At 39.4% G+C, this 10,595-nt stretch overlaps 1 protein-coding gene across 1 annotated transcript; it reads right to left on the reverse strand.

Moving 5' to 3' along the window:
• LOC109231470 (uncharacterized mitochondrial protein AtMg00820-like) lies at positions 1,896 to 2,312 on the reverse strand. The gene has a single exon (XM_019397130.1). It carries the CDS (start codon positions 2,310 to 2,312, stop codon positions 1,896 to 1,898), a length of 417 nt encoding a protein of 138 aa, XP_019252675.1.

Genomic DNA, 10,595 nt, shown 5'->3' on the forward strand with positions numbered 1-10,595 from the left:
AAGAAATTTCAAAATCATCAGGCCAAGTAGTTTTGAAAACATGGGAAAGCCGGAGCACTTATACTGAAAAATTGAGTCAAACATAGCACAATCAAGAACAATGTATCTTCCTAGAACTAGGGATTCTAACTTATCAGGCTTGCTAGAACGAAGATTGGCATTGAACATTCTCACTAAAGGTTCATAAACTTTGGGAGGGGGCATAGAGAGGAATTTAGACCATCCTTGAAAAACAAACAAATCCTTTACCTTACAATTGAGGACCTCCATGTCATCAAGATCGATTACTCTGCCGTGAGCCATGGGCTTTTCTTTGAGAGAAATAAAGAAATCCCTATTTGGGGTATCCCAGAAATTAAGGTCGGACTCTAGAGAACTCGAGAGGTCTACTATGGATTTCTTGGGGGTAAAAGATTCAAGGGGGTCTTCCATAGGCCTTTTGCCAAGAGCTTTTTCTCCTATTCGGTGAGAGTGGTCAGATGGTTATGTCTGAGAAGAGGAAAATCTTTCTGAGTGGTTAGACCCTAGGTCTACTTGTTCTGGAGGCTGAGAAGAGGGGTTTCCCTTAGAACGAGTACTTTTTCTAGTGGAGGAAGAAGAATTCATAGAGTGTTTAGCCATTGGAAATTTTGAAGAGGGGTTTCTAAGCGATAAGAACAATAAAGACAAGGGAGAATTGTTCAGAGGATTAAAAAGAAAGGATTTTGATGGTTGAGTGCAGGAAAGGAAAGTGTGTTAGTGAAGGATCATGATGATTGATTTTCCTTACTTGAAATCTGCGACTGATGGGAAAAGAGAGGGAAATCGGAGGCGCTTAATTAATGCATACTTACAGAGAAAATAAAACTAAAAACATTAGACATGCAAGAATTAAAATTAACACATAAGTCCTAATTTTTATGATCAAGTGAAATAATGCCAAGTAGTTCTCTTAGGGAGCAAAGTCTATCTTCAAGTAAAGGCTTAGTATAAATATCTGCTAATTGATCAGTGGTGCCAACAAATGATAATTCTATATCTCCCTTAAGGACATGATCTCTAATGAAATGATGTTTAATATCTATATGCTTAGCCCTAGAGTTATCACAAAATATTTGATTAGGTTTAGCAAATAGTACATAGTCACCCAGTTGATGAGACATCCATAGTAACTATGCACAGCATTGCCCAATAGCAATATATTCTGCCTCAGTTGTGGATAATGCAACTGAGCCTTGTTTCTTACTATTCTATGATATTAATGCCTTTCCTAGTATTGACATGTTCCGTTGGTGCTTTTTCTGTCTTCCTTATCACCTGTAAGATCAGCATCTAAAAAACCTTCAAGCTTAAAATTGTTAGAACGTGGGTACCTAGTCCATAAGAAATAGTTCCGATGAGATAACAGATTATTTTATTTACCGCAGTCAGTTGCGATTTCTTAGGAGCTGACTAAAACCTGGCATATTTACACACACTAAACATAATATCTGGTCGACTGGCAGTCAAGTAAAGCAAAGAGCCAATCATTCCACGATATTTAGTTTCATCAACTGGATTTCCTTTTTCGTCCTTGTCGAGACTTGTTCACGGGCTCATTTGTGTACCAATTGCTTTGTCACTGCTCATGCCAAACTTTTGAATTAATTTCTTTGTATATTTCGTCTGGCACACAAAAGTTCCTTCTTCAGATTGTTGAATTTGAAGTCCAAGGAAAACGTAAGATCTTCCATCATGCTCATTTCAAACTCACTATACCTCTTGTAAAACCATGGTCAAGTAGAAATGAGCTAAGCCTTTTGTACAAGGCTCGTGGAGTTTGTTTGAGCCCATACAGAGCTTTTGTCAAATTATACACATGGTAAGGGAATTTTGAGTCTTCAAAACCAGGAGGTTGTTTTACATATACCTTCTCATTAATAAAGCCATTTAAAAGCGCTTTTGACATCCATCTGGAAAAGTCTAAATCGTTTAAAGGATGCATATGCAAGATGAATCTGTATAGACTCTAGTCGAGCTACTGGTGTAGAGGTTTCGTCGTAGTCGACTCTTTCCTGCTGTGAGTAGCCTTGGGTTACTAATCTGGCTTTGTTTCTCACAACCTTTCCACCTTCATTAAGCTTATTTTTGAAAACCCATTTGGTTCTAACTATAGTGGCATTTGCAGGCTTAGGTAGTAATTCCCAGACTTGTTTTTTATCAAATTGATCGAGTTCCACCTTCATTGATTGTACCCAGCTGGAGTCTTTTAAGGTTTCCTCAACCTTCTTTGGTTCGATCTGAGAGATGAGTGCTACATTTGCCTTTTTCTTGAGAGCTCCCCTTGTTTCCATTCCTTCACTTGGATCTCCTATGATAAACTTATGAGGATATTCCGTATCACTTCTCCACTCATTTGGACGTGTTGCTATCGTATGAGTAGTTGACTCCTTCTGTCATTCTCGTTGACTATTGACAGTTTCATTAGTCGACTCTATGACACCGTCTGTATTATCAGTCGACTTTTGTGATTTGCTTGTCTGTGATGTTTCTTGGTTGATATCTTCATCACATGCAATAATTTCTTTCTCGGCCGTAATGTTTTTTCCATCAAATATGACATGTACCGATTCTTCTACAGATAAAATGTGTTTATTATAAACTCTAAAAGATCTACTCTTTATGGAATAACCAGGAAAAATACCTTCATCACTTCTTGGATCAAATTTTCCAAGATTTCCTTACCGTTGTTGTGGATAAAACACTTGTTGCCAAAAGGATGGAAATAGCCTATATTGGGCCGTTTACCTTTCCATAATTCATATGGAGTTTTCTTTAAGATACGTATTATAAGACATCTGTTGAGAATGTGGCGGGTGCTTACTGCTTCTGCCCAAAACTGATTTGGCAGGGAATGTTCCAATATCATTGATCTGGCTATATATTGTAGAGTTTGATTTTTCCGCTCAACTACTCCATTTTGTTGAGGTGATCTTGGAGCTGAAAAGTTGTGAGTATATCCTCGACCATTGCAGAAATCTTCAAATGCTCTACTTTCGAATTCTCCTCCATGATCATTTTGAATGGTTGTAATAAGGTACCATTTTTCTCTTTCAACTCTTTTACAGAAAATCTCAAAGTATTTCAAAGTTTCATCTTTATAAGATAAGAAAATCACCCATGTAAAATGTGAGTAGTGTCGCACCCTCTTTTTCCTTCGAAATTGGGTTTATGACATTCGGTTGGGACAACTCTTTCCTTTTGGGAAAGGGGTTTTAAAATACTGAAGAGTTGCCACCTAACGATTTTAAGGTGCGTTAGGGCACCTATGGGGTTCAACTATAACTACATTTGATAACCAGAGATAGGGTAAGGGCTTGAAATTATCCCAAGGGGAAGGTGTTAGGCACCCCTCAAGATCCACTAGTGTGGTTCCCGGCCAGATAGTTCTTTGTGAATTTGTGCAATTAACACGTAAACAAACAAGGCTTAAATAAGAGGGGATTTTAAATAGACAAGTGTTTGGAAATGATAAAATAAAGCAAAGTTTTGAAAGAGTTATAACTAAGCATGCTGATGAATATAAATGGTCCTAGGTTTGTTTGTAATATGAATCACATCAGTGCAATACCCAGTAATCACTCCTCAAAAGAGGGGCTACACGTGGTATTAGCGCACCGGTCATCATATCCATATCTACCCTTCCCACCCTGTAAAGGTATTTAAAGCGGAGATTGTTCTCGAACTCTATTGCATGCTATTACCCGTCCCATTCCTATCAGTCCCGGAGGAATTTGGGACTACTATTCCTATAATGGGGAGGATTTAGGCTGACTCTTAGGTTTAAAGGCAAAAGGCTAAGGCGACATACAAAACACGTAGGACTTCATTTAAAAAAGGGAAAAACATGTAGGCAGTTAGAGGCTCATATATTCCTTCGCAAATAGTTCATATAAATAGCACGACTCAAGCACAGTTAAAGTCTGAAGTTTAAAAATCCTAATATAGGGGATTTGAGTGAGAACTAGATTCATTATATAGCTCAGATAAGAGGTCCAAATCAGGCCCGCCTGCTGCTTGTAGCGGTTGCTAATTGGATAAAGGCGGATCCCATTTTATCATTATTATTGCCGAAGGTTTGCCTAGGCTTAATAGTGATGTCCTAGGAGCATGATATCTATTGCTGGTTAGGAATATAGTAAAGCAGTAAAAAGTTCTAAACGAGCGATTTGGATCCTATAGGCATGCTTTCTAAACCGCATTGATAAAGGAGTAGGTTGTTTAAACTAATTCAGAGTAGTACGAGTCAAACTGATTTATAGCTAAACTGGTTTTACATCCTATAGGCATGATTTCTATTACAACTGATTTTTATTCCTACAAACATGGTATCTAGGTATTTAAGGCTAATTTTGGTCCTATAGGCCTGGTATCTGATTGAACATGAAATTGAGTAGGCAGAATTTATTTGATCCCAGCGAAATTCCTATAGGCATGATCTCTATAAAAAGATTGATATTAACCTTATAGGCACGATATCTAATTTAGAAGCTTATCTTAGCTTTGTGAGCATGATGTCTGATTATAGCCATTAGGCCCTATAGGCAGGATTTCTAAGTGTGGAAGTAAAACATGCAGAACTTTATTAAACAGATCCTAAAGCAGGATATCTAAGTGTGGAAGTAAAGCATGCAGAATTTACTAAACAGATCCTGTAAGCAGGATATCTAAGTGTGCAAGTAAGACATGCAGAACAGATCCTATAGGCAGGATATCTACCCCTTAAAACATGCATAATTGCCCCATCCATTTTTACTAGCCAAACCCCAATGTTTGTTACAAATTATTACAAACCAAATACTTAAATTACAAAAGAAGTGCAGAAATGAGAATTTACAACCAAAAGAAGCTTGATCTTGACTTCCTGTCTGAGTTATATAATTAATCACTTCAGATGCCCATGGTGTTCAAAGCCTTTCTCAATACCTGGTTGTGTCAAAGTTCCCTAAGGGTCTCAAGGGACCCCGGGCAGTGCTTACACCTAGGTTTGCATAACCAGACAAGAATGAGCGTAGTGTGGAAGGGCCAGCCCTTATGTTTCCAAGTTCAGAGGGAGCTCAAGGGTCCCAAGGCAAGGCTCACACAAGAGGGGCAGAACCTAGGTTCTAAGAATATAGTGGAAGTGTAGGGCAGGGATTGATTAAACTTGAGTTGGAAATAGTAAGTACTAAAGGGTGATTTGAAAAAAAAACAGTAGTAGTAGAGCTTAAAATACACAGGAATCTGTAGTTACACAAAGGGGTCGAGGGGTCTTGGGAATACATTGTATGAAGCATATGACCCCAGAGAGGGGCAGGTTTGGTCATGCACAGCAACAGCTGATGCTGGCATGGACACAAACCAACCAAAGGAAAAACACATAGAGGGGATATGGGGTTTGGGATTCATAAGTCAGCAAATCACATAACAAGTGACCGACAGAGTGCATACGTAGGGAAACATTAATCTTAAAGGGGAAGGAAACATATTTCAACATGCTAGTAATGTAAAAAAGACTGCAGAAACATAAGCAGAAGTACACAAGAATGAGAAAACTGAAGCAACTAAAGAAAGCATGTTGTTGTTGAGGCTTGAAAAATTAACTAGGACATACCAGTAGAGAAGCAAAGTGCAGTAAGGAAAAATAAGAAAGATTCCACAGTCTAGCTTTGGCTTTCAGCCGACTAGCCAAAGCCATAACACAAATTGCAGTAAAGAAAGAGAGAGGTTTAAGTGTGAGTGTGTGTTTTTGAACTCAAGTTGTTCGTGTCTTAAAGAAAAGAGGGGGTGGGTATTTATAGTTTTGAAAACAAGTGATAAGTAAGGTAATAAGTAAAGTCTTAGCACAAACATGGAAACAATCACAAGTCAGAATCAATTAACACAAGTGATTCCCTTTAATTAAGGAATCACTGTTTAACGGGTACTACCAGGTTTCATTTAAGGAAAGAAAAATCAAGTTTGGACAGATTGATTATTGCCATATAAGGGGCAGTAAAAGCATGCAGTAAACAATCAAGTCCAAGTACAAAATAGGCTTATTTTGAAAAGGATTCAGCAAGGTAAAATATCGCAGTAAAGGGAAAGGAATCAATTAATATAAACAAGCGAGTGAAATTAGGGTTAATAAAAGAAAAGCTTTTGCAATCGGTCACAAGATCAATCAAGGAAGAAACATGATTCTGCACTTCAGTATATAAATAGAGTGAACAGAAGCATCAGCCATGCGAGGCCAAACACATTGGCAAAAAAGATATCACAAACATACAATAGTGGCAGAAATAAGCTAGGATTCAGTAGTAAGAAAAATATTCGAGGCACAGTAGTCAAGTAGATCAAGTCACATAGAATCAACAGTGAAGAAGAACATAGTACCAGATAAGAGAAATAGAAACTGGTAAAGGTCTCACAGTGGTAACAAGTGAGAAAACTTCTAAGAAATTTAGGGCTTCAACAGTAGTCGAGTTTAGGAGATGGTAGGAACTCAAAATCAAATAGGTCAAACGAGGAAAATAGAGTCTGAAACAATGAACACGTGCACATTTAAACAAACAGTCTCAGAACTCGGATAAGACTAAAAGAAACTAGGGCTTTTAAACATGCTGAAATAGATAGAAGAACAACATGAGCAAATCATTTTAAACATAGCAAAATCACAACAACATTAAGATCAGAGAAGATATCTTTTGAAATACTTAAAGGAAAACCCTAATCGTTGAAAAGTGAAGAGTCATTTTGAAAGAAAAGTGAAAGAACCTTCGAGAAACACTTAACAAGTTCATAGTAAGCACAGATCTAAGATAGATCTAAAAGAAATCGAAAGGTCTTAGAGATTAGGGTTTCAGAAAACCCAAAAGAAATGAGAAAGATGTCGAAAGTTAACGATCTAACCGGAAAAGTCAAGGATCCGCCTTGAAAGGCCATGAATGGCCGGAGAAAGGTCGTGGATGGCTGGAGAAAGGCTATGAACAATAGTCGAGAAGGACTGGACCAGACTCCTTCGAGGTCTGGTCATGAAACCATAAAACCAAAAATCCAGGAGCTAGATGAGGCTTATACACGTCCTAAATGACCACGATGGGCCATGGATTAGGTAGGTAGTAGGGTAGGATTAAAGGGCGGCGGCTAGGGTTCAGGTGAGGTTTCAGAGAGAATTGAGAGAAAGGGGAATTCAAGGGCGGCGGGTGGTGGAAAATGATTTAGGGTAAGGGGTTGGTTTGGGTTAAAAATGGTAAGGGGAGTTGGTGGCCGTAGATCATTTTGATCAACGGCCTGGATTGAATGGGGTAGGTAGGGATCCAGGTTGGGTTGATTAAATTGGGTAGGGCTCGGGTTAATATTGAAATTGGGGGCCTGATTTGGGTTATAATTGAAACCCAATTTGGGCTACAATTTAAATAGCCACTTTTCCCTTTTAATTTATAAAAAATAGTAAATGAGTTTCTGCAAATAAATTGAAAGCACTAAAATGATTTATAATATATAATTAACACTTTAAAAGTATAGGACTTGATTTTATGAATATGAACGCAATTAAATCTTAAAAGAGGCTAGTATTGCAATTATGCACTTTAGCTTCGAAAAAATACTAAATAAATTTGTAAAAATATGCCAAAATTACCTTAGCTATAGATTAGCATAAAGATGAAAATCCAATAGATGATTTGCCAAAAATAATAATTTTGGAAATGATTATTGAGTTTTTTATGGATAAAAAAAGGAAATAAATTGATTTAAAAACCTTTAAAAATTATAAAAAATAATAAAACACTTGAATATGCTTACATATGCATATATATGCCATTTTGAAGTTATTTTGCATATTAAAAAATATATAGGAAAAAATTGGGTGTCAACAGCTGCCCCTCTTTACCTAGGAAGGATGAAAGAGTTTTCGGGTAAAGATATGATGGCCAATTTTGACCGAGCGAAACGATTTGGGGAGATTCAGGCCGCACCCTGGCTTCTGAGTTGCCTACATATCCCCGGTTTTACAGGAATTAGGCCGTATGTAGTTTAGGATCCGTCGGCGGAGTATGCCGACGGGTATTTTCCAAGGACGGACGCAATATCTCGGGCTGAGTGAGTGAACGGCTTACGGGAATGGTTAGGTTTGATGTGGCTGCGGGCATTGGAGCAGAAATGCTCCTGCCGGGACGGCTGTTGCTTGCCGGTTTACCTGCAAATAAGTAATACAAGCATATATTGTCTGTAAATTTAGACATGATGCAAATTCTCGTTGGACCATGAACGCTGTCTTTGGACGGTTAGGATGACGTCTTTAGACCATGGTGTCCTGGGCCATGAAGCGTAGGATAAAGGATTCGCTGGCCATGAAATGATGCTCTCGGGCTATGAGGATGGTGCCTCTGAACCATGACGCCTTTGAATAACGATATGCAAAAAGATTGAAGGGGGTCCTCAGGCCATGACATGGTGTTCTCGGGCTATGAAGATGGTGCCTCCGAACGATGAAGCCTTTGGATGGGTTGGCGATATTTCAGCCCATGAAGGATGCAGTAGCATGTGGCGATCTTTCAGCCGTGCAATGTGGCGATCTTTCAGCCGTGCAATGTGGCGATCTTTCAGCCGTGCAATTGTAGAGGGAGATAACGTTTAGTCTCGGAAGGCAGAATGGTAGCCTTATGCAAGTTGGAAGGCGGAATAGTAGCCTTATGCAAGTTGGAAGGCGTAATAGTAGCCTTATGCAGATTGGAAGGCAGAATAGTAGCCTTAGGCAATGTGGAAGGCAGAATAGTAGCCTTATGCAAGTTGGAAGGCAGAATGGTAGCCTTATGTAGATTGGAAGGCAAAATGGTAGCCTTATGCAAGTTGGAAGGCAGAATAGTAGCCTTATGCAAGTTGGAAGGCAGAATAGTAGCCTTATGCAATGCAGATGCAGATAGAGGTAGAGCGTAACCTCAGAAGGCAAAATGGTAGCCTTATGCAAGAAATAAAATAGCAAATGACAGTAGAGTTTTCTTAGCTGATAGCAGATTGCGGCGTGGGGACTACTGGGAGCGTTGTGACATACAAAACATTACGGGTGCGTGCTGATAGCAAATGTTGGTAAGTGCAATGGTTTGGAGAATCGTATTCTTGAACAAAGTTTGTTCTATGGGCGTACAGTATGTTCAATGATTTCGTAATCCTAGTGCCTGCATCCAAAGAAAAATTGTGAGTTTTGTAAAGGGGAAGGTTATTCGTATCCCCGCTGGCTTTGCTTGACTCGTTCGGCTTTGACATGGCGACACCGTCGGTATTGTTGGGGTAGCGTCTCTTAAAAAATGCAGTTTCAATAATAGACATGCACGATTTTGTAAAAGTATGACATAAATGTATAATTAAAATAGTTTTTAGATGAACCGATGACTGTGACGTGGTTCGAGACATTGCAACCTCTCTCACAATGGAATTTTGAGGGTCCTCCTCAAAATTCTGCCCCAGTTTGATGGGTTGATGCTTCTGACTGTTGCTCGTGCGACGATCGGCTGAAACTACTTTGGAATTTTGAGGGTCCTCCTCAAAATTCTGCCCCAGTTTCCAATTTCGGGGGGAAATGAAAATTTTATTGAGTTGTGACCGAACCCATAGGGCTACCTACGTATCCTTTCTTAAACGGGAATCAGGTCAGGCGTAGTTAAATTTACATCACATAGGGAAAACATAAAGATTACACATAGTAATGTTTGACTGCATCTGAATTGATTGGCTTTGGCCAGACTTCTCCGTCCATTTCTCCAAGTATGAGGGCTCCTCCTGTCAAAACCCGGTGAACCATGTATGGGCCCTGCCAGTTGGGAGAGAATTTCCCTTTGGCGTCATCTTGATACGGGAAAATTTTCTTTAACACCAGCTGTCCCGGTGTGAACTGTCTTGGCTTGACTCTTTTGTTGAAGGCTCTGGACATTCTGTTCTGATAGAGTTGACCATGGCAAACTGTGTTCATTCTCTTTCCGTCTATAAGGGCTAGTTGCTCATAATGACTTTTTACCCACTCTGCGTCATCGAGCTCAGCTTCCTGTATGATCCTTAGGGAAGGAATTTCTACTTCGCGGGAATGACAGCTTCTGTACCATAAACCAACATATAGGGGGCTGCCCCGGTTGATGTGCGGACTGTGGTGCGATACCCCAATAGAGCAAATGATAACTTCTCGTGCCACTGTTTATGCTTTTCTATCATTTTCCTCAATATCTTCTTGACATTCTTATTGGCGGCTTCTACGACTCCATTCATTTGAGGCCTGTAGGCTATGGAATTCTTGTGTCTGATCTTGAAAGTTTCACACATAGCTTTCATCAAATCGCTGTTGAGGTTGGAGCCATCATCAGTAATGATTGACTCTGGAATCCCGAATCGACAAATAATGCGGTTCTCTCTAACATACTCTCTCAATATTGTTGCTCTTATCTGCTATCTTTATACTTGTTCTTCATTTATTGCTTATCATTGGCAATAAAGAGCCTCCTTTAATTATATCACGACTGTTAGCCCTTCCCCGACTCCCCCTAATAGCTCGAACCCGAGCCCGAGAATTGACCTCGAGGCCCCAAATCGACTAGCTCGAGGCCCTGAACAGCTAACTCATCGGTTCG

The sequence above is a fragment of the Nicotiana attenuata genome, chromosome 8, assembly GCF_001879085.1.
Source record: "Nicotiana attenuata strain UT chromosome 8, NIATTr2, whole genome shotgun sequence".
Classification (NCBI taxonomy): Eukaryota; Viridiplantae; Streptophyta; class Magnoliopsida; order Solanales; family Solanaceae; genus Nicotiana; species Nicotiana attenuata.